The 24,818-nt window shown below is 45.3% G+C and overlaps 1 protein-coding gene and 1 long non-coding RNA gene across 2 annotated transcripts; one reads left to right on the top strand and one right to left on the bottom strand.

Annotated features, from left to right (window-relative positions):
- Window positions 1-1,397: 1,397 nt before the first annotated feature.
- Window positions 1,398-19,914, top strand: LOC135815015 (polyadenylate-binding protein 4-like). The gene is made up of 7 exons (XM_065328230.1): window positions 1,398-1,777; window positions 5,233-5,545; window positions 10,072-10,309; window positions 11,115-11,348; window positions 18,059-18,271; window positions 18,622-18,678; window positions 19,091-19,914. The coding sequence occupies exons 1-7, from the start codon at window positions 1,570-1,572 to the stop codon at window positions 19,754-19,756; spliced, it is 1,929 nt and encodes a 642-aa protein (XP_065184302.1). The 5' UTR covers window positions 1,398-1,569; the 3' UTR covers window positions 19,757-19,914.
- A 2,423-nt stretch (window positions 19,915-22,337) lies between these two features.
- On the bottom strand, window positions 22,338-23,301 carry LOC135813659 (uncharacterized). Its single transcript, XR_010553074.1, has 2 exons — window positions 22,982-23,301; window positions 22,338-22,655 (listed from the first exon to the last, which is right to left on the bottom strand). It is a non-coding gene; the product is annotated as an uncharacterized LOC135813659 (long non-coding RNA).
- Window positions 23,302-24,818: the final 1,517 nt, after the last annotated feature.

Here is a 24,818-nt window from a genome sequence, read left to right as displayed (position 1 = left end):
TTTTTCTGAATGGTTTTTGTTGAATGAGAATGGTGTAACTCCTCTGTAGCCTGGTTTTGTTAATGCGTTCCTTTATCATGACTAATAAAACCTTTATACTTTGCCAAGTATTCTATTGCATGGTCCAACTAGCAGCCGGCAGCAACACTGCCACGTGCACAGTCAAAGCCATGACTGAGTTGTACTCATACATGTAGGATACCGTGGTCATCAGGCTGGATTATCACAGGACCTGGCCCAATGATCCTGGTCATACATGTATGAAGCAGTACGGTCTCGAAGATACATGTAAATGTACATTTATGTCGGCATCCGTTAGAACGTTAAATTAAATATTTACTTCCTCGTTATATACATGTCTTACAGTACTACAGTAAAACTCCCCAGATCAGGATTTCCCACGCACGTCCGTCTGCGGGCACTTTTCTGACCCATCTAGAGTCACGAACTTGAATGGCTTTTCAATGAAAACAGCCCCAAAACAGTGATATTGATTAGCATACAATATTTTAGGAAACTTCGCTTCTCAACTCTCCAAACTATGCAACTACAACAATTATAATACTTGCATAGTAACGAAAAAAAGAGTTATAGTATTACTTCTTGCTACTCGTAGACTTCTACATGACCATGATGACTGTAGATCTACTGTAATTTCACAAATTTTCGGTGTACTTTTATTTTCGGTACTTTCGGTGCATCTGTTTCATACCTAAAATTTCATTACACCGAACAAACACTTACACACATTATCCAATACGGCAATAGAGAACTACAAATATACTTCTCTGTACCTAAAATTTCTGTTCACCTAACCTGGCCTTTTGCCCTCATACCGAAAATATTGAGAACCTAAAATTTCTGAAATAACGTGTAGATACTAGTATATCTACGTCACGTGCTTGGTCGATCGCTCACGACGCTCAGCTCACCAAGCTGCAAGCGCAAGGTCACGTCTGTGCTACGACTTGCGCTCGGGTCGTGGTACCGCGCGCTGCACGGATCGTAGATCTACACGCATGCGGCCCTTTGCGGGGCTTCTTATTCAGCCAGTTCAGCTCAAGTCTGAACTCGGCTGGATATGTGCGGCTCGGCTGTATGTAGGTCTACGCGTCAGCTAGCTACTGAATCGTAGGTCTACTGATTTATAGAATAGTACAGACATGACTGATCACTGACTGTACTGTGTCTGTAGTCTGTACTGCTGTAGTAATCAGTATGAACTACAAAAAAAAAAGTACAGTCATGTATGATGTGTACGAAGTGCGCTTGACCCCTAGCCCTCATATCTGTTACCACGCAACCGGGTACAACTAATCAGCGCTGACTGTGCATGGCAGTGCTGCTGCCGTTGCCAGTGCATGCAACAGAACGCTCGTTGTATATAAGCAAAGTACAGAGCTTTGCCTCTGCCTCTCCAATCCTTTCTTGCGTTGTTCTTTCGAGTGTTGGTGTTGCTCTCCAATCGGAGGGTGATATCTCTTGCTCTTCATTAGAAAAAGACCAAAAAAATCGTAAAACTTAGCCCAGTTGTGTTGCTGCTTCTGGCAGAAAACTTGAAGACCGAAGATGAATCCGTCAACACCTAACTTTGCTGGTCAGCAAGTGACTCCAGCTTCTCTCTATGTCGGAGACCTTCATCCTGATATCACAGAAGCTATGCTCTTCGAAAAGTTCAGTGCCCTGGGACCAGTGCTGTCTATCCGCGTTTGTCGCGATGTTGTCACACGCCGTTCTCTCGGGTATGCCTACGTCAACTTTCAGAATCCAGCAGACGGTAAGTGTAATGTGACCCAATTTGTGTGAATTGTGTATTGTGACTGTCCTTGTGGCACCCGTGATTCGACAGTCATTTTCTGCAATTCCTGGAGGAGATACGACACCCCTTTTATTGTAGTCCAAACCCCATGCAAACAAATTCTAATTATGATGATCAGAAAAGTTAAGCTAATTTCATTTGCCCATTTGTAGGCATGCGTGCGTACTTAGTAAAAATTTTGATGTTTTACGTTCGTGCAATAGGCCATTGAAATTAATTTTTGGGGGATTCAACGTATTGTTGCAAATAATAAGCGAAACGTATCAACAACCTATTATCTTAATTTAATTGAATGTAAAACAAGTCTTGCAGGACATCGTTTTCATTCATTTGAATTTTTCTCAAATCATTGTTCAGGCTGTTTGTGCTAGAGAACAGCTTCATGCATGTACAGACGCATATTTTGCGTAGACAGAAAATGCACCCCCACCACCACCAGATTCCCGGGTCTCCACTGGATCCATACACCGGAGAACTCGGCCGAAGATGTGTAAATGAAAAGGGTCTACACCCTCAGCTAAGAAGAACTTCCACAATTACCTATTTTGAGAAATGAGAAGATTTGATTTCTGTTGATTCCTACTCATCCATCCCCTAGCAGGAAGAAGCTTCTGCAAGTGGTACATGTTAACACACACATCGAATGAAAACGAGCCTCCGTCTATTTTTCATAGTTACAGATGGCTTGGTAATTGTACCTGTAACAAGAAGAGATCTGTGTGAGGGAACAACAAAGTAAGACAGTAGTTACCAAGTCTAAGGCTTTGCTGTACCGTATTTCCCCGATTATAGGTCGCACCCTTTTACACTAAAAATGAAGGGTGAAAAAGGGGGTGCGACTTACAATCGAGCATGACTTACTACTGAAGTCAATTTATCAAAACAATATTGCTCAAACCTGGAAATGGGGGGTGCGACTTATAATCGAGCGCCACCTATAATCGGGGAAATACGGTATTTGGAGGCGCTCGGTTTTGATCTACAGGTTTGTGTAGAAATTTCTTCTTCGGTAGATTTATCCATTTTTCTTCCCCAAACGGTAAATTCTACATTCGTCCACCGGCTCTACCAGGTTTGAGGCTGGTAGAAGCCTTTAGAAGTTGGTAGAGGTAGGATATTCGTGTGCTTGTGTGGCCATGAGGGCTGGTTTTCCCAAAATATATGTTACACTGTAAAATCAACGCTCTCTCGAAATGGGTAGATCTGCGTCCACAGACTACCATCTTCCGTCTTCTCTTCTTCCGACATCCGCTCTACTCTACTATACCAAGTAGACAAAAAACAAACGTGGTCTTAGGGGTGGAAGAGAAATGAGTAGTTTTCGTTTATAAATAAATGTAGAAAGGAAAGGGACGTGTGGAGACGGGTGAAGAGTAGCAAGATACTAGTATAATACAGTCAGACAGTGCTATAACTAACGCTCCGGAGATGTGTTGGAGCTAGGTGTTCGGTTGTCGAATGTTTCTGTACTATGTCAGTTAGTGCCTAGTTGTTGCACTATCCGATTGTATAGTACCGTATTTTCTGGAGTATAAGCCGCACTGGAACATAAGCCCCCCCCCCCCATTTTTTTGCCACGAAATACAGACATCAATCCTATTTAGGGGCGTTTCTGGTGGGTGGGTTCGCCTGCAAGGCGTTTCTAAAAAATACATTTTGGAGTGCATGCATACCATACCGTGAGCGTGTACATGATGTAGCACTGCTACAGCTAGTACAGGTAGGCGTTGAGACGCACTACGCTGCGCTAGTCACGGCAGAGTAGACAGGGACACATACTCTGTACTCTCAGAAACGACTTGTAGGTGTGATTTGGTTCGTTATATTCGAAATCTGTTCGCTATGAAGGGTCAATTCTGTTGGGTTCAAATGAACCCCTCGATAGGCATATCGCCTTTGGGTCATTTCATAATAATAATAATAATAATGATGATGATAATAAACAGGGACATGGACAAGGGTGCGCTATATCACAAACTTCGCTATATGCGCGTTCGTTATAAGTGGAGTCGACTGTACTGTATATGTGTGCATAGCATGGTGTTCATTATGAATGGTATTATCTGCATTTTTGGGGGCGTTTTCTGGGGGTGGGTGGGTCAAAAAACGCCTGTTAGACGTCTCTAAGTAAGTACATGTATTTATGGACGGCCTCTTATCACCGTTACTTTGATCATCAGAGTATAAGACACACTCCGCCCCTTTTGGGTGAATTTTGAGTGTTCAAAGTGTGGCTTTTACTCCGGAAAGCACGGTATCTAGTTAACCCTTTATGTACCAGCCATCTAATGTATGTAAGGGGCTATCGCAGCCAAAGAAGCAACCATGGTATGAAATCTAGACAACTTTTGTATATGCAAGTTGTGTTTTCCTGACTCCATATGTATCACTGCACCCAGGTAAGCATGGATATTGGTACAGTATGCAGTAGTATATGAAGGCCATAGGTGGAATACCAAAGATACACGCCAATTGTGCATATTTCTGACCAACCAGGGTATCACAAACAAATAGACTGAGAATTAGTTTGTGCTCGTGTACTGGGAACATAGGGACAAAACAACCTCATAAGCGTTGTCTCAGTGCATGAAGAGTAACAACACACCAGGGAAATGGTCATATTTTCACACATTTGAGGTAAAACAATTGGTTCAAAATTGCAAATTTTGAATTCTTGTCTCAGATTCGAAATCTATATTTTTCTTCATCTACTCACATCCAGCGTCAGGTAAGTGAAAGAGAAGACAAGAAGCAGTCGCTGGCTGGTGAATTACGCCTGCCTTGACGATTTTAGGCCATCGCTGCCCTCTCTCTCGCTCCTGTTTTGAGAGCGAATACTGCGATGGGATCAGCGATACAAATTTTCAATTTCGAGTCGCATTCCGCGATGATATCGCCACAGCCGATCTCTCCAATCGTCCACCACGTCTAGAAGACGTCGACATGACCTAGAACAAGCTACATCTTCGCTACAAGCAGAGAAACTGAGCGAGAACACGATCGAAACAGCGACAATTGTTTGCGCTGAAAAGCATACTTTTGAACGCGTTCGTTCTCCATACTTTCAAATGGCAACCTACCCATGTCATACATCAAAATTTTCAGTGGGATCTCAGCTGTCAAGCGCAAAAAACCGCGAGTCGATCGGAGCTACGGCGGCGGGGAACGGCGCGCTTGATTGGAGTGCAGCGAACCGTACCATATGGTACGGTTCGAGATGGGGCTGGTACACAAAGGGTTAAAGTGGTGGACAGTTACTCGTATCGATATGTCTTATTCATTTCTACATTTGTTGTTGGCTCAACATCCGAGTTTCTAAATAAATATCGGTATTTACGGAAGGCCCCTACTGTGAGATTCATCTGTTATTAAAGTTCCTGTGCGATGCCTGAACACCTTTGTTTCCTGTGCAGCCGAAAGGTGCATGGACTCGTTGAACTTCGAGCCAATGAAGCACCGTCCAATGCGCATAATGTGGTCACAGCGGGATCCTGCAGTTCGCCGATCTGGAGTTGGTAACATCTTCATCAAGAACTTGGACAAGGGCATTGATAACAAGGCTCTGTTTGACACATTTAATGCTTTTGGAGCAATTATGTCATGCAAGGTGGCTACTGACGATAAGGGCCAGTCCAAGGGATACGGCTTTGTTCATTTTGAGACTGATGAAGCTGCCCAACAAGCTATTGACAAAGTCAATGGGATGCTGCTGAATGACCGCAAGGTGTAAGTTTTGTAATTTGTATATCATTTATTTTCTGAACTGTACAGATTGGACTGCAGTATTCTGCTATTATAGTAAAACATGATAAGGCGACCACCTGTCCCAGAGAACCACTTACTACAACCAGGACCAATGGATGTTATTTCCAGTCAAATGACCCTGCATAGGGAGACCACCTGTACACGGGACTACATTTCTAAAGTCCCTTGAGCTGTCGCCTTCAACAGGTTTCACCATAGTTCAAGATGCCCATTTAGGTATTGTAGAGTAGAGATTAGAGAGGTTCCGCATAACGTAATTACGTTATTAAAAAGGTAGTCTATCTACGGAAAGTTTTACGTTAACTGCATGCGCATCTGTGTTCCGCATAACGGAGTTTTCAAATCACGTAGCTGCCCTTGGCAACTCCGAACGCGGCAGTGTACGACCGGATCGACCTGGGGAGGGAGTCATAAATTTGTACCCCAATCCACGTACGGACCAGCCACATTATCAGAGCCCTATCTACGTACTCTACGTAGACAACTCTCCGTAAGTGGAGTGCAAACTCGCGAATTCACGGGTTTTTCCCGCCTACTAACGTTATGTTGCTCAACTTTACATAGTGCGGAACCTCTCTCTGTAAAGGGGAAGTATAACCTAAAATCAAATGTTCACCAGTTGTAGTCTGCGGGGTGCTGAGTCGACTGGTCTTGGTCTGAGGGAACTGAGGCGCTCCCTTCCTCCTTTATTCCCACTTCCACCGAAACTGGGTGACTGCGCCCTACCAGTTGCGCTCGGTGAAATCCAACGTGCAAAACTGGCGCCCTGTACCAGTTTTGATTACATCATCGTATCTGTACATGTGTACGTCCAGCCGCATTCGTGCCACTCCGAGGGCGTCAAGGGCCGTGCAAAAAGAGGCGCCAAATGTGCACTCTGGGTCGGATTTCACAGAGCCCAACTGTATATGGGGATTTGTATGCAAAAAGTCACTAAGAGCGCCGTTTCCTTCTTAGAAAAGCACGTATGACCACGATTGGTCCATATGTTGTAGTCTTTTGGACGCTGAGTCGACTGGTTTTGGTCCGAAAAGGCTGCGATCCAGCGTTCGGCCCTTATTCGAGAGGCTAAAGCAGGGCCCATGGAGCCCTTATTCCCAATCAAACACGGTTGAGGAAGTGGTCACGTGCTCGTGCGTATGCCAGTCGCCTGGTCATGGTGCCTGCAGGCGACAACTTTCACACCAAGGTTCAACTAAAAGGTTCAACTCGAGTGACAGGAACGCGCTCAAATGGGCTGTAAGTTGTAGCCTGCGGGCATGGTGACCAGGTGACTGGTGTACACATGAGCACGTGACCGCCCTCTGCAGACTACGTACATAGAACATCCAGTACAAAATCACATAAAACCTAAAGGGCAACATTTTTCCACGCCTGCATTCAGACTTCACATTTTACATGCAATATACAGGCAATCTTTGACCCTACACACTTGCGCAAGGGGCCTGGGATGCGTGAAAGCAGGCGGCAGTCGTATCCGGGCACAAAGTTTGTCCGTTTGTACGACTGCCTGGTGAAAGTACGATAAATGCAGGACCCGCCAGATTATTGTTGTTGTCTTGGAAACTTCTATGTACATGTGACATAGGCTGTTTTGTACCTAGTCTGAAGAGGGCCTAAGAACGAAACAGCGCTTTTACTTTTTAGTGACTTTTTGCATACAAATCCCCATCTCGTTGGGCGCAGTCACCCAGTTTTGGTTAAAGTGCGCAAGTTCGATTGGGAATAAAGGAGGAAGGGAGCGTCTCAGCTTCCTCGGACCAAGACCATTTGACTCCGCACCCCGAAGACTACAACCCAGTTACTTAGGCCATGGTGAAAATTATCTTTGATTCTCAAGTACGCGCGCTTCGATTTTTGGCGGCGCACTGACGAATTTTTTAAATTCTATGCGTTCATATGCGTGCATCAAAACGGTCAATGCGAAAGCAAGAGTACATGAAAACTAGAGTGTGCAGCTCGGATGGGTTGCTGTCACGGCGAAATTCCGTGATTACATCATTTTAGTGATGTAGTGCGTACAAGCAGGATTCAAGCAGATCTCTTTCTGCACAACTGCAGCTCAGTTGTACGCACTACGCCATTTCCCGCCTCAGATCTGCACCAAAATGATGTAATCACGGAATTCCGCCGTGACAGACAGCCATAGCAGAGAAGGCCCCAAGCTGCACACTCTGGTTTTCATGTACTCTTGGCGAAAGGCATGAATCAGGGAGTAGTAAAATACCGGTATTTTTCTACTCCCTGGCCTGAATATAATTATGAACATGTGACCATGTACATACATGTATGTGTGGCCCTATCTTTGGAAATAAAAAAATGTGGGAAATAAAATAAAAAGTCGCTCGCTCGCACCGATTTTCACAGGCTCACATCTACATCACTAAAATGATGTAATCACGGAAAACAATTTCAAATCACATGGTATTATGTTGGCATCTTTGTTCTATATCACGTTTTATCTAACCATCATTTCATACTTTTTCGCTCCTGACTCCTATATTCCTGGGGGGCTTCCCTCGGCTTCTTCGCATGCGTGTTGGACATCAATCAAAGCGCTTAGATATCAGCTTTGCAGCGCAGTTTAAAGCATGAAGATCGGTTGAGTTTGGGAGAGATTGCGAACAAAAATGTGATTTGAAATTGTTTTCGTTTCTGAGGCTGTGGTTACATGAGAATTTTCAGCCCGGGTTGAAAGTCTGTACGGTAGACAAAATACGTGAGCGTTTACATGAAGGCAGTTGACCTGGGTCAAATACTGATATGCCGCCAAAAGTCCACTTCTAGAGTCCTGTATGGTCACGTGAATACTTTCACGCAAAATTTGCCTGTGCACTGCTATTCAAACCTGGCGCAAGATACGCATAGAAGTACGTTAGTACGATTTTCTCACCCCGGGTTGATTTCAACCCTCCCTTGGGGGTAGGGTTGAAATCAACCCGGGGCGAAATTTCAACCGGGTCCAGCGCAATGCGTCATGTAAACGCGCCATTCATTTTGTGTACATAGCGGGTTGAAATCTGACCCGGGTCGAACTCATCCCCGTGGAAACGCCTCATGTAAACACAGCCTGAGACTTGAAAGGGCAGCTTTTTGAGCACGTATATGTGACCTTGGCAAGTCTATGGAGCTGAGAGCTGCCAAAGTGTCTTCGGTTGGCTCATACCTTTCCTATACGCCATAGATCGTTGAAATCCAAGTTTGCGATAGATTTTTCCCGGCAATGTGTACGTAAAGATTGAAAGGAGAGTGAATGCGCTCAAAGCCTAGTTGCCAGAGGAAAACTTGTTCACCCTTTCAGGGTCACAGTGCATTTACTGCGTCTGGGCACTGTAATTCAGTGCATCTGTACTATTGGGGAGATAGCAACAAACACATTGTCAGTACATTATTGTTTCTCAACGGATTTTCACAATCTATGGCTTACGGGAAAGCTCTTTCCGGCTCGTCATCTTCCACGTGCTTTCAGAGCATACAGCTGTCCTTTTGGAAAAAACGCGGCCAAGAATTCAAAATCCCGCGGAGAAAAGGGGTGTTTTCTGCGCCATTTTCTGCAGTAAAAAAATCTGTGGCATTTTCTGCAAGTTTTCACCCTCCTTCAAGTCCTTGTAGAGGATAATTATGACAACTAGTTGCATGAAGGAGTACTTTTCACACTATCCTTTGCGTTCACGAACTGAATTAGAGTGAAGAATTTTGGAGAGACATGCACTCACCTACACTGGCAAGAGCAATGTGCTCAAACAGATCGCAAAGTAAATTTTTCTGCTGCTTTCTGAGTAGTAATTTTAGTAATTTACCATTAAAAAAATCAGATTCCGCGGGCAAAAGTGTGGATTCCGTGATTTCCGCGGAAAATTGCCGCAGCCGCAGAATCGTGTTTTTCCAAGGGGACAGATACAGCACCCCAAGGACGCCCCACGCACAACAATTTCCTTCAGTTCGGTGCTCATACTCAACCTAGAACTACGATTCAAACTGCACCGAACTCGCGAGATTCAAGCCATTCAAACGATGTACTCTTACGTTATTTTGCCTTTGGCACGTCATTGGTAAATCCCCGTGAATGCCTTGAAAGTCGCAAAAAATCGCCGGACAGAAAGTAAGAAAATTGCGCGTTCAATTTATCCCCGCTCGATCATTTGGTGAGCTGTCACCACACCGAAAAAACCCTAAAAGCCCTTTCCAAGACCGTTCCAATGAGCTATTGATCATGGCGATGCGATATTCCGTTCCAGAGTTATGGCTGTTTGTACAGTGATCTGTCCAGTGCTTACAGCATGTGCACTATACAAAAAGTATAGCGCAAGTATACTTGGCATTGCCCAGGCCCGGTGGGGTCTGCATGACGAGTATATACTCGTCATAAACCCGGAAACGGTTAATAGCTCGAATTTGCCTGATGTTCACTTTCTCTTGGTTGCATTTGCACTGTTATCTGTATGCCAATGTATTAAGATCATTGACTGCTTTTGTGTTTGGTGTAGGTTTGTTGGTCGGTTCATGTCACGCCGTGAACGTCTCGAGAAGCTCGGCACCACACCACAGCAATTTACCAACATCTACATCAAGAACTTCCCAGATGAGGTCGATAGTGACGAGAAACTCGAGGCAATGTTCTCAGAGTTTGGTAAAATTGTCAGTGCCAAGGTCATGACTGACAATAGCGGAAAGTCCCGTGGCTTTGGCTTCTGCAGCTTTGAGCTACCAGCTGATGCCGAGAAGGTAGGTTTTAATGAGAATGCATGGATATCATCTGTACTGTATATCCTAATTGAGGATTCCATGAGAGCGAAAAGTTCATTACGACCCCAAAAAGGCGTTAACTTATACCCCGATCCAATTATGGAGTACCCCCGTTAGTGGAGCTCCATTTACGTACTCTCCGTACACAACTTTCCGTAGGTGGAGTGCCGAACTCTCGAATTCACGGGTTTTTCCTCCCCACTAACGAAAGTTGCTCAACTCTACGTAGCGTGGAGCCTTTTTGATGTCCGATTTTGTTCCAAGCTTTTATTTTTGCTACACACAGTGTCTTAATTTGGAGCTCGACAGCCCTTATTCCATTATATTAGTTTTAGATTCTATAAATATATGCTGTGCTTGCCTACGAAAGTACATAATAATATCTGTGTATCACCCAGTTTGAGCCACCTTCGGGGCATTTCGTAAATACCGATATTTATTTAGAAACGAAAACTAGGCGCTTCTCTTCAACCCCCCCCCCCCCCCCCCCCCCCCCCTCCAGACACATACAAATGCTACATAGTATATCGATATTTTTGGTCTTTTTTTCTGGACATGCTCACGCATGCAAAATATACATCGATATACATCGATATTTTTCGAGAAACGAACAGGCGCTTAACCCCCTCCCCCCTAAACGACTAGTTTTCGTTTCTAAATAAATATCTATATTTACGGATGGCCCCTTACGTTCGCTTTTCTAATGTGCATTATTGTGGTGACCAAGCCATGGCCTTCAGTTAATTGAATGTTTGCATCTTTTCTCTTGCTTTCCTGATCATAGGCCAGAAATGAGATGAACGAGAAAACAGTAGAGGGCAAGACTCTGTATGTTGGACGTGCCCAGAAGAAGTACGAACGTGAAGCTGAGCTCCGTGCTAAGTTCGCCAAGCTGAAGGAACAGCGTAGCAGAACATACCAGGGTGTCAACCTTTACATCAAGAACATCGATGACAATATTGACGACGAGCGTCTGCAGAAGGAATTCTCTTCCTATGGAAGCATCACCTCTGCCAAGGTATGGTGTAGATTTGTGCATTTGCTTCTGTTGAATACTAGTAGTATATTGTGACAAGGCGAATGTCTTTATCTTGCCCTTGGGGCCAGGTTTCACTGCGTCTCTGCTGCTCCGCGGCACTGGGCTGCATGCAGCGGAGCAGCGCGGTTCCACTGACACTCGCCATTCGCGGTACCGCGGTCGTTCTCCCCGTTTTTTGATGACGTTTTACCTGCCTGTGCGCGCTTGGGTCCGGTGTATAGTAGCCCGATACTACCAGTAATTCAGGAAACGCGAAATGTTTTCAAACACAATAATAGAGAGGTTCCGGAGTGCGATTTTTCGTGGCAAAATCCGTAGAGGCGCTACGGATTTTTTATACGTCGTTTTCGAGCAGTGAAATGTTCCGGAGAACGGAACTTATGTGTTTGCCGTCATTGCCGAGGTTACGATCGCACATTCCCGCATTTTTATTTTGAAAAATTGTACCGAAATCAAAACTTCCCGCGGAAAATCGATGTTTCTCGTACCAAATTTGTACGCGAAAAATCTTTCTGCACCTGATGACTCAAAATATCCATACGAAACACGGTTCGTTAAATTTCAGCCCGGGTTGAAAGTCTGTACGATAGACAAAATAGGTGAGCGTTTACATGCAGACGGTTGACCCGGGTCAAATACTGATATGCCACCAAAATTCCACTTGTATGGTCACGTGAATCCTTTCGCGCGAAATTTGCATGTGCAGAGTGCTGTTCAAACCAGGCGCGAGATGCGCACAGAAGTACGTATTACGCTATCTTTGACCCGGGTTGAAATCAACCTGGGTCAAGCGCAATGCGTCATGTAAACACGCCATTCATTTTGTGTGCATGGCGGGTTGAAATCTGACCCGAGTCGAACTCAACCCGGGTTGAAACGCCTCATGTAAACACAGCCTATGAAAGCCAGCCCACACGGATTCTCCGTGCCGAAAAATCGTATGGAGCACGCCTGGAAAAAATCCGTAGCGCCCACACGGATTTTGGCACAGAAAATTGTACCTCGGAACCTCTCTAAAATTTCTGGTATTTTGGAGCTTTTTGCACAAAAACACATCCCAGCATTTTGCCTCTACTGTTGTATTGTATAAGTAAGTGTTGTAGTTTTCTTTTCAGGTATCTGAGTGGTGATTTCTGCAGTCAAGCCGAGCCAAATAGGGTGGCTGGGCTTTCTTTTCAGGGTTCTTGGCTGCCCATACTAACAATCTCATTCGGTTTGGAACGCAAATATCGGTACTCGGCGGGGTGCTTCCCGAAATTGGAGCACGGTTTACTGAATCCTATGTTGGCTGACGTTTGCAATCATTATAGTCAAACACAATCGCCCAATAGATTTCTTTCTAATTTTGTAGAGATATACTTCACTATAGTTGTGAAGAGTCTGCAAAGTTATAGCCCCCTGCAGCTACCAGAAGCATACTTTGTCAAGTGCTATCAATTTGTCGATTTGGGGGTAAATTTACATATTACTGCCATCAAATAATTTGAAACTGCTTTATGGATTTCCTTTAAATTAATTAATTAATTATTTGTTCCATTGATTGAAAAGTGCCTGCCAAGTTTCATGTTGCTGTAGCCACCAGAACATACTAATGTCTTGAGGTTATTCTTGTCAAAACCACTACCGAAAAATTAGAAAAAATGTTTTTACCGGGGAGGTTCGAACCAGGGAGTAGTAAAATACAGGGAGGTGACACACCACTAATCGTGATTTTTGATGGGTGCCTCGTGCTTGTTTTTTTCTTTCGCAAAAAAAGATGATCTGCTGAATCAATCTTAAGTATTTGTTGGAGAACTAATTCCTAGAAAAAGGTCTATCCATCTCATGGAACAGCATTTGTTTTGCTCTTGTGATACATCTGTGTCATCGTCATATGGAAAGGTACCACCCTTCCGAAATTCGTCCTGATCGAGAACAATACGTGTACGATTAGAGATAAAAAGCGAGTGCACCGATTTCGAAGTCGAAAAAATCTCTAAGACACCACACGATCGGCACTAATTTCTCCTCAGTTGTGATCAACCAGTACTTCTCTACCTTCTTTGTGATGATGAGCATTTCATATTATGGTGTGCTAGAGATTCGGGAGTTCACTTTTCGGAATGAAAATAATGTTCCTAAGTTTGTCAAGGATTGACATGCGGGCTACGTCGTCGTAAACAGCTTGTATCGATACAGGAAAATCTACGGCACGCAGGGATACCTCCCACAGTGATACCACTCTTGCTGGACTTCTATCCTGACATAGTGGTAGTTTGGTCGACTACCAAACTTTGTGATGGCAGACAATTGTTGGAAATTCTCAGCGCTGAGTTTCTACAGGCTGCAGTTGGAGTCTCTTTGGCGGTAGGTATTTTACTACTCCCTGATCGAGAGAATCCTGATCCGCGCGCGTGTCTGCACACTTAGGTACCCATAGTACCCCAATCTCACCCGCAGGGTGAAAACGGTGCTGAGGCAATCGTCAAACTGGCCGTACATGCTCGTGTCACCTCCCTGTATTTTACTACTCCCTTGTTCGAACCCGTGAGGGGCAAAAAGTAATAATATTTCATAATATTTTACTCCAAACCTGCTCAGCAGGGTGCTCGAAGGACTACAGTCCATTCAGAAAAAGATGGACTTCTGGCTTTTGGTCATAAATGGGTCAAACATTGAGTTTTTTAGAATTTTTTTCTGCAATCCCTATGCAATCCTCTTCCGATTATGTTTCTGACGTCTATTTCTCCAAAAAGCAAGCCGTAGCAAGAATAGGATATCGGCCAGGTTTTGCCCCAATAGCACTGGATTGGGAAAAACCATAAAAATCCAGTCCGTTTGACCCTGCCTGCAACAGTGCATTGTGCGGCTCGAACCCCAGTTCAGGTGCCTCAGAATCCCGCGGATAAGCCCACCCGCATATAAGCCCATGCCCGCGCAAAAGCCCAGGGAAAGTTCGAACATCACAAGGCTTCGTCGCACAAGCCCATGGGCCTAAATATTGTGCAGTCAGACCTCGTTTATCCGGATCCCTCGCCATCCGGAAGAAAATCGCTGGTTACCGATGTGCAGCATATGTTAGGGAGCATCTCATAAGTTCGCATTTATTTTGCAAACGTAACGCATTTCGAATAGACTTTACCCCCCTACCTCCCCCCTCTATTCGAAAGTCTTATCGCACATTTTCTGTGTTTATCTACTGTACACATCCATGCCCCATGCTATGGTATGCGCTTATGTACATGATTGTACAATCAGTCATGTACATGTACACGAATGTTTTGCTAGAGCGGTCGTGAATGGCATACAGTAGTACCGCATTTTAATACTGAGTACAAAGTACAATCAATGACATGTACCCGCAAATAAGCATAGTTCCTCCACAACAACTGTACTGCTGTAAACGCTGGCCAGGTACACAGTTTGATCAGGCTGGTGTGACATTTGACACCTCTGAGTAGCCTGCATGCATGTAGCTGATCTGCAAACACAGGTAGATCTCCACCTAAACACACTCATTTGCTGCAGGGATCTAGCACTAGTACTAGTAGTACAGTAGATTGTACAGTTCCAGAAAATGTGCGAACAGTCATTTTTCTATTCGAAATGGCCGCTACCCCCCTACCCCCGTTTCGAAATGCGTTACGTTTAGAAACAAAATGCGAACTTATGAGATGCTCCCTTATGCATACAACATTCAACATTCACTTCGCGGTCCGCATACCGGTGCATGATTTTGTGTACAAACTGGTTAAAATGTGTACAAAATGCTTCGTCGTATCCGGTTGCATGTGGCTGGCTAGCGCTTGCAGAAGCTAGTATCAAGGAGTTGTACAAGCAATTGAGGTCCTTGACCTGCTGGGTGTGTGCGGACAGCACTCAGTTGCATGCACTTGTCATTTTTCTCGCTTGTTTTACATACTGGGCACGCTAGTTGTACTGCATAGGACCTGTCTACATGTATGTATGATGTCACTGCTTTTGACATGCCACATGCATATACAGTATGTGTGTTCAGTTATCCGGTTACCTCGCCTATCCTGATGTTTTTGTAGAAAACAGATGTGTCCGGTTAAGCGAGGTCTGACTGTACCATGAGTCTTTAGGGTTTTACGTCGGGCCCTAGACGACGGCTACTTTGGCCAACCGGACAACGAAGAAGTTGTGACCAAAGAGAATGATTTTATTTCTTGCGCATGCGTTTGTAGAATGACGTAATACTCAGTGAGTCAGGTCGCTACAGTACTCCCCCGCCAGTGGTGAGGTCGGGAGGAGCGAAGCACGATAAACAAGAAACAAGAGAAGAGAAAGGAAGCGCAGCATGTACAAGGCGGAAAGACAAAACTATAAGAATATGATACATATGTACAAGCGAGAGCGCTGCGTGTATGAAATTTGTTTGTGACGTGGCAACAAAGGCCGAAACAAAATCAAAAACAGTACAGAAAGCAGAAATGAGAGAGATGCATGACAGAGGCGGTTTAACATGTCAGAGAGGTGTTAACGTGACAGAGGTGGAGAGCATGTCCGAGGCAGAAAGAAAGAAAAGAGGAAATGTACGCGTGACAGAGGAGTGTTATCGTGTCAGAGGCGGAAAGAAAGGAAATGTACGCGTGACAGAGGAGTATTATCATGTCAGAGGCGGCTGCATGTTGCAGGCTTGGCGGGATACCAGCAGGAGCGCTGCACTGGGGCGAGGCCGGTGCCGACTGAGGCGGGGACAGATGGAGGCGAGCGCAGCTCCATGGGGTCCGGTGCCGGGCGTGTGCCTGAGTGCGTGCACAGACTCCTCAGTGAGTGAGCTGGTACGACGGGTGGAGGTGGCCAATTTCCAGCTTGAGGCCAGGACGAATGCGGACGACGACGACTGGACGATGCCGTGGCAGGATAGCGGGGTATCCAGGTGGGCCGGGGAGGGTGGCAGGGGCCACAGCAGCTCCGAGGCGGATCCAGTGGTGGTGAGGCTCAAGTTTTACGTCAACAGCCGGCGATTGACGGGATCCCGAGAGTTGAGGCGAGCAGGAAACTGCGGCGGGCCGAGCTCAGGGATGGCATGCTCAAAACTCCGAAGAGCGCAGCGTCTGGGGTCACCAATTTAGGGTTTTACGTCGGGCCCTAGACGACGGCTACTTTGGCCAACCGGACAACGAAGAAGTTGTGACCAAAGAGAATGATTTTATTTCTTGCGCATGCGTTTGTAGAATGACGTAATACTCAGTGAGTCAGGTCGCTACAAGTCCATAAAATTTAATTATGGACTCTTGGTCGTACCATGTACATGTATGATGATTGTACATGTACGTAGTACGAGTGTTTAGGGTTTTTTTTGTTTTTTTGTACATTTCAACACGATCATTGGTTGTTTTTGTTTGCACAGTGGCTTTCAGCAATGTACTTCTCACTTCATTGGCACTTTTCAATAGCACAATGTTGGTGCCCGCGTATAAGCCCATGCCCGCGTATAAGCCCATGCCCGCGTATAAGCCCATGTTCTTGTATAAGCCCACCGAAATGTCCTTGTGAAACAGATAAGCCCATGGGCTTATCCGCAGGATTCTACGGTACCCATTTTGGACCCTTTTTCAAATTTCAAATTTCGCAGCACTGTGTACGATGAAATCTTAAAATCGCCAAATACGGGAGCTCGCTCGAGCCAGGGCCCATCTTTTTGTGAATGGACTGTAGTTCTCGATTTAGCCACCTTGACCCTTTGGAGCTGATCGTTCGAATTCGAATGTCATGTGTGCAAGTGCACTCAACGAGTCACAACTCAGTCAAATCTCAACCGAATTCAACAATCGAAATACCTACGGCTCGAAAAACTCCGGGGTCGATCCGAGCTAGTATAACAGAGCGGCAAGTGCTCGAACGTTCGCTCGATTTCTCATGCGTCAGTGAAGTGCAAATTTCGTTCAAAAGTGGGATTTTTCCCTCTTCCTGCCTACGCAGCGTGTGACATCACTCCCAGTGCTTTTTGTCACGGCTTTTGTGAGGCTGTTAGAAAAAAATGAATGATTTTGAGCTAGCACGAGTGAAATGGCGAGACAAGGACTTACCGTTTTGGATTTGGTATTCAGCTGGCGTTCCTGGCATTCAGTAGCAGTCAGCAATCGCTCTCCTGAATGAGTTTGGGCTCGCTGTTATCCTCGTTCAAAGAGCATTCCAACGAGCCCAAGATCGTCAAAATCGGTGAAGTAGAACCAGCGTTATGATGGAAATTGGAACGAATATACTTGCAATTGCAGCTATCTCCTGACGTCGTGTGATCAGTGCAGTTCCAAAGGGTTAAAGCATCCACTGACCACCAACCATCTCCAAACGAAGAACGTGATTTTTTTAGCCCTTCACAATCCTGATGCTAGACCCTACCAAGCACAACCATCAGCCCTGTGTTTCACCGTTCATTTGACAGTCGTAGTATGCACCGCACCTACTTTTTTGTGAGGTTTATGCTCCGGAAAATACGGTACTCCACAGTGTTGATGGTGACCATCTGCTCTTTTTTTCCATTTTGATTCTCTCAGCCAAGCTGAAGATACTGCATACATCAGATCAAACATATTCGGGCCTATGTGAAAATGTGATTTAGTTTCCAGCTCCCTTCAAATCTGTTTCGATGGTGGATGTTTAAATGCAAAGATCTGGATGTGCCTAATTTGTTATTTGTATATTTGTTATTTCTGGCTCCCTTTTACCATTTCCTTCTACAGGTCATGAGAGATGACAAGGCCCACAGCAAGGGATTCGGTTTTGTCTGCTTCTCATCTCCCGAGGAAGCTACTAAGGCTGTGACTGAAATGAATGGGCGGATGATCGGCACTAAGCCACTTTACGTTGCCCTTGCTCAACGCAAGGAGGACCGAAAGGCTCAGTTATCTCAACAGTACATGCAGGTTCGATCACAGCCAATGCGCATGCAGCAGGTAGGTTTTGTAGTTACTTCCCTGCTCATTTGTGTAATCACGGTCCTGGAAAATGCCGGTGTCCTTGACACCTGGAATCTCCGTTCGCTTGGTGAGCAGGCCCTACTGTACGACTTGGAGAAATAGAAATCGCTCACACTTTCGACGAATGCAACATTGTCAAGAAACTGATGACCTCTGATCTGCCGTACTGGCTAGAACAGATCAATTGACTCGTCTGGTTGATTTTTTTCTTGCCAACAATTCGAAAAGGTTCGCGGTGACGCGAAACATAGAAATAACTTGAAAATGTACTAGTAACACTAAGCCAGAATCTCACCGGGTATTTTTTGATTATGTTGTTGATTCAGGGTCACCAGATGCAGATGTTCCAGGCTCCAATGTACATGCCCATGCCACCAGCAGCGGTAAGTCATGTTGTGGTTGGGGCGTTTTACCTTTACATTGTGGGCGGGTGTATCATTTGCAGATCTTCATTAGCTAGAGGAAGGTGAAAATAGGGGTTAGAATGGTGTCCCTCATTTCTGTGTTGATATGCTGTATTGTAATATTGGTCATCCTTGATGCAGGTCTTTGACCACATGCTGGTGAGCTGATCTACTCACCTCCCACCGCTTTAGGAGCTGCATCTGCGCATTGATCCTTGAAGGGTGGTGGCATTCCTACGGATTCGGAAAACTGGGCCTCTATATAGATAAACCAAGTCTCGCTCAGACCGTGATTTTTTTTAATTTGATGCACATGCGACGTGTGTGGTTTGATGTCACAGTTAAATTCATGTTTGTTTATTGGAGGCTGTTTTTTTGCTTTTGTTTTTAGGGTCAGCGTGCTGCCTTCATCCCGCAAGCTTCTGGCATGCGCCCTCAGCAAGGTAGATTCCAGCAGATGGGACCTCGCAACCAGGGCATGATGCCAGCAAGCGGTTTTGGTGGCAACATGCACAACAGACCAGGTGGCAATGCCCGTGGCCGTTTCCCTAGCAACAGATCGGTGCAGGGTCAACCTCAGGGTGGTCAAGCTCAGCCTCCAGCTCGTGGCGCCAATGTCCCACGTGCTGGTGGGCCAGCTGCTAAAAGCCGGCCAATGACCTACAATGCTGCCGGGGCTGCTGCTGGTGCTGCTCCTGCCGGTCGCCCTCAGGGACCAAGTACGGCTTCTGCTCAAGCTGGTGCTGTACCTAATGCTGCAGCAGCTGCTGCTCCTGCCCCAGCCAAGTCCGACACTGATATCCCTCTGGACATGAAGGCTCTATCTAGTGCCAACTCTGATGAGCAGAAGCAGATCTTAGGAGAGTACCTGTTCCCTCTCATCTTCAAGGTGCAGCCAGAGCAAGCAGGCAAGATCACTGGAATGCTCTTGGAGATCGACAATGCTGAGATTGTGCACATGATTGAGTCGCAAGAGTCTCTGCAGGCCAAGATTGACGAGGCTGTCGAAGTTCTCAAGGCTCACCAGACCAACCCCAAAGAGGCAGCTCAAGCCTAAGGTCATCGGCATCATCATTCATCACATCATCAAGAATGACTCACTCATCGTGTTTTTTATGCTCTTTTGTGTGATGTACGTTGTGTGTGGTGTGATGTGCATTGATATGCTGTTGTACTGTGGTATTATCCTCGGTCCGAAATAAAAATGCAGACTGATCTCTCACTTGGTATGTGTTTGCGCGCTCGCGTCCGTACATGTATGTGTATGCAATGCATTGTAGCATGGGAATGGCGACGATCACACAGCCCCACCCCAGGATTTTTATGCTGTCTTTTGGATGTCTAGATACAGTAGAGTCGCTTGCCCAAGAATTTTGTTTCCAAGTATTAAAAAGGGGTTAGCCTGGGACGTTCTTATCTTTCAGCAATCTGGCTGCGTTCTTAGAAGTTATCAAGAGTAGATAAACAAGAGTGTGCAACTCCGGATCTCTCCTGCACAATCTGCAGATAGCCCCGCCCACGGCGGAATTTTTTGTTGACGTCACCTTTTTTCAGAAGAACGCGGATTTCGCCGCAGAGCAGTGTGAGAGCACGTGCTGGGCACCGACCTTGTAGTGTGAATTGAAGCCGGCCAAGAGCACGAGGGAAAACTTTCCGAAAGACTCGCAGCGCGCGCGTGCGTCGTCGAAAAGATTACGTCAACAAAAAATTCCGCCGTGAGCCTACCCATCCGGAGTTGCACACTCTTGTTTTTCTACTCTTGGTTACCATGGTTACCCACCCTTTGTTAATTCATTGTTTAACGTCCTTTTTTTGCGAAAAGGTACGCGGGAGGGCGAAAAAAACAAAAGCCCATTCCAAAAACTGGAAACCCCAATCAAACATTTTGACCAGTAAAGTGATAATATTTCTGGGTCTAACGGCACTTGCAGGCATAGAACAACACTCTTTGATGGTACATTGGAGCACATGCCTGATGAATCCAACAAAACAGGTACATAGCATGGAGTTAGCATGTCATGAATTCATTACATCTGGATTTTTAGGACACACACCGTACGATATATTATAACTACACAATCATGTATTTACAACTTCGCATATTATTGGTAGATCTACTACATTGTACTACTTTCTTGGGTTTTTTCCGGTCGGAGGCAAAAAGGTACGCGGGCGCGGACGTTAAACAACGAAAAAAGAAAGGGTGGCCTTATACCGTAGAATCCCGCGGATAAGCCCACCCGGTACCCGCGTATAAGCCCATACCCGCGCATAAGCCCAGTAGTTTTTTTTGGTTTGTTCGAACCAGGGAGTAGTCAGGGAGGTGACGTGACACGCCACTAATCGTGATTTTTGATGGGTGCCTCGCGCTTGTTTTTTTTTCTTTCGCAAAAAAAGATGATCTGCTGAATCAATCTTGAGTATTTGTCGAAGAACTAATTCCGTGAAAAGGTCTATCCATCTCATGGAACAGCATTTGTTTTGTTCTTGTGATACATCTGTGTCATCGTCATATGGAAAGGTACCACCAGGGAGTCGTCAAATACCGGGAGTGGAAACGCCGTTAATCTTGATTATCCATGCTCGCCTCGCGCAAAATTGTTGCAGTGCCTTGAGTACCTCAGCGTCGTCAAATGCAATTTAGAGTAGCCTTGAGTATTTTTTGGGAGAAAGCGTCCATCAGAACGTGTATACAGAGATATTTGCAGTGGTCTGCTCGTTTACTAGTAGGAGGACACCTAATTTATCGGTAGGCGTTATCGCAGTGTTGCGATGTATGACTGGAGGCCCGATTCACGCGCGGATAGTGACGTGACTTTTGATGTAATTTATCGAGGAAAATAGCTCAGCCTCAGTAATCAAAGCCACTTGGTTCGACCCACGAAAAAACTTCTCGTAACCATTGTCCTTTCCATATAGGTGCTACCTGTGATTTTTCTCGGTGTAAGATGATATGCCATTGACTTTTTGAGGGACCCTTTGTTTCTAAAACATTATTGTTTTTTAATGACGACCACATTATTATAAAGTCAAGGAATTTCTCTTATTTTCTTCTTCAGTGTAAGAGAACATCACCGCTTTCAGTATGTCTCATGTCAAGAGGAAGCATGACAACGTATATGCACCACCAACACTGAGAATCCAATTACAGATTTGGCCGATTGTGGCGAGTATCACAGAATTGACAAGGCACACCGAATTAAACTGTTAAACTGTTCTAAATCCCTCTCTCTTTCTGTCTCGCTTCTCTTTGCCAACTTTGGGTGTCAGCAGTTACGCATGCGTACATGCACGCACCAATATACGGGTGCGCACGCACTCATTGGCATGCACAAACTGCACATGCACACACACGGCATGCACGAACTGCGCATGCACGCACATTCACACACATACACACACACTGGAATGCATGCATGCATGCACACACACACACCTGGTCCTGGTAAACACTGCCATTACGGTCACCTGTCCCCTTGCGGGGCCGACAACATGGAAGCGACGGCAGAAAGTCGGCAGTCTGCCAAGAGATCAGGGACCATATTCAATCGGCACGACGAGAGAGCCATCTTTGGCAGCACACACACATACTGACATGCCCACACTGTGCATGCACACACACGGTGGATGCTCATGTGTCTCAGATTCAATTATCTTTTCAAAGTTTGGTAGATTCGGAGACATGTTGGCCAGAATTTCATGGCCGAAAGTCGCCAACACCGGCTTGAGGCTAGTTAACTCAGGCTTTCTGCTAGCTTCCAGTTCTCTTCTCACCGCAACAACACACCAACCACCATGGTATCTTTTAGGTGTCTCTGCAGTGCAGTTGACTATGGCGGTGGGCTGGGGTGCTGCTGCTGTTGCTGCTGCGGATGATGCTGGCATGATGGACGGCTTTCTTGCCACTACTGTACCGCAAATTAAACTTGAAAACACAGCTGATGTGGTCTCCAGGTCTGGACAAAACGCACACGGAAAACAGCGCAGTAATTCTATATTAAAATTGTCACAAGTATTCATCCAGGTAGAGAATGCCATGTGTATCCTGATTCCTGACCATCACATAGTTTCTTAAATCTACCATTGCATTTCTTTTTACGAGTTTCACATAAAATTTTATGCACGATCATTGGGCAAGTAAAAGAAAAGCTTCCCTGGGTCTGTACTTGACTGCAGGTTGATAAATGGAATGCTCTGTACATGCAGCATGCATGTGTAACAAACCAAAACAAAGCTATTCAGTGATAGAAGTATTCACTCGATAAAGCTTGGTTTTACTCACCTCTCGCCCAAGTTCCTAAAACATCAGCCGTAAAATGGCTACCGATATCTCCCTGTCCAGCATGCCCATGCACTGCCGACGAAGATTGATAATACTACAAAAGGGAAGCGGAAATCTGACGAGAAGGTTTATGTATGGAGACGTCTGAACTGCTCCGCTTGCAGGAAGAACCAAAATAAATTTTGACATTTTGAAAATCCCGCGGAATTGGTGAATGTGGCACAAAAAAGATTATTTGAAAAAAATCGGCGTGCTCCAGCGCGAGGCGAGCATGGATCACGCTCGCGCATCTCGTTTCCACTCCCGGTATTTGACGACTCCCTGGGTACCACCCTTCCGAAATTCGTCCCGATCGACGGCATGGAGCAATCGAACGAAGGTGATTTCCTTGAGAACAATACGTGTACGATGATGAGCATTTCATATTATGGTATGCTAGAGATTCGGGAGTTCACTTTTCGGAATGAAATGTTCCTAAGTTTGTCAAGGATTGAAATGCGGGCTACGTCGTCGTAAACAGCTTGTATCGACACAGGAAAAATCTACGGCACGCAGGGATATCTCCCAAAGTGATACCACTCTTGCTGGACTTCTATCCTGACATAGTGGTAGTTTGGTCGACTACCAAACTTTGTGAAGGCAGACAATTGCTGGAAATTCTCAGCGCTGAGTTTCTACGGGCTGCAGTAGGAGTCTCTTTGGCGGTAGGTATTTTACTACTCCCTGATCGAGAGAATCCTGATCCGCGCGCGTGTCTGCACACTTCGGTACCCATAGTACCCCAATCTCACCCGCCGGGTGAAAACGGTGCTGAGGCAATCGTCAAACTGGCCGTACATGCTCGTGTCACCTCCCTGTATTTTACTACTGTATAACACCTTTATTTCGGTGTAATTTAAATTTCGGTAACTTCGGTACTGGTCCTAGATCACCTAATTTAACATTACACCTAAATTTTCCGAAATACCAAAATATGTAAAAATCATGAAAATCATTGTCAAATTAAAAAAAATCAACTTGTATACTGGTATAGTACATGTACCGGTATACTACATACTGTAACAAAATGATATGTGGAGCCTAGCCGGAGATATTACCGGTAGTGCAAGAGCGTTTTTTTTTTTTTTTTTTTTTTTTTTTTTTTTTTTTTTTTGGTGCCATGCATACCGAATTTATCCTTACACCGAAAGGTCAGGGGCTGGCTTTTACCGAAATTTTACAACACCGAAAATAAGGTGATATACAGTACTCCCTGGACCTGGTTCGAACATCACACAGCTTCATCGTACAAGCCCATGGGCCTTCAGTCCATTCATAAAAAGATGGGCTCTGGCTCTGGCGAGCTCCCGTATTTGGCGATTTTTCGTGATTTCATCGTACACAGTGCAGTGCTGCGAAATTTGAAATTTGAAAAAGGGTCCAAAAAGGGTACCTGAACTGGGGTTCGAACCGCACAATGCACGTTTGCAGGCGGGGTCAAACGGCCTGGATTTTTATGGTTTTTCCCAATTCAGTGCTGTTGGGGCAAAACCTGGCCGAAATTCTATTCTTGTTATGGCTTGCTTTTTGGACAAAAAAACTTCAGAAACATAATTGGAAGAGGATTCCATAGGGGATTGCAGAAAAAAATTCTAAAAAAACTCAAAGTTTGACCCATTTATGGCCAAAAGCTAGAAGTCCATATTTTTCTGAATGGACTGTAGGTCATACCGGGAGTCCATAAATTATGGACTCTTGGCCATACCATGTACATGTACGTAGTACATGCACATTATAGTTTGTTTCGTACATTTCAGCACAATCATCGGTTGTTTTTGTATGCACAGTGGTTTTCAGC

This window comes from Sycon ciliatum, chromosome 4 (assembly GCF_964019385.1).
Source record: "Sycon ciliatum chromosome 4, ocSycCili1.1, whole genome shotgun sequence".
NCBI lineage: Eukaryota > Metazoa > Porifera > Calcarea > Leucosolenida > Sycettidae > Sycon > Sycon ciliatum.
The sequence above is the reverse complement of the archived record's forward strand: the minus strand, read 5'-3'. Positions and strand labels throughout refer to the sequence as shown.

Coding starts and splice junctions, on each gene's coding strand:
- LOC135815015 (XM_065328230.1), top strand. CDS start 1,570: ATGAATCCGTCAACACCTAACTTTGCTGGTCAGCAAGTGACTCCAGCT. Junction 5,546..10,071: donor CTGCTGAATGACCGCAAGGT/GTAAGTTTTGTA, acceptor TGTTTGGTGTAG/GTTTGTTGGTCGGTTCATGT. Junction 10,310..11,114: donor TACCAGCTGATGCCGAGAAG/GTAGGTTTTAAT, acceptor TCCTGATCATAG/GCCAGAAATGAGATGAACGA.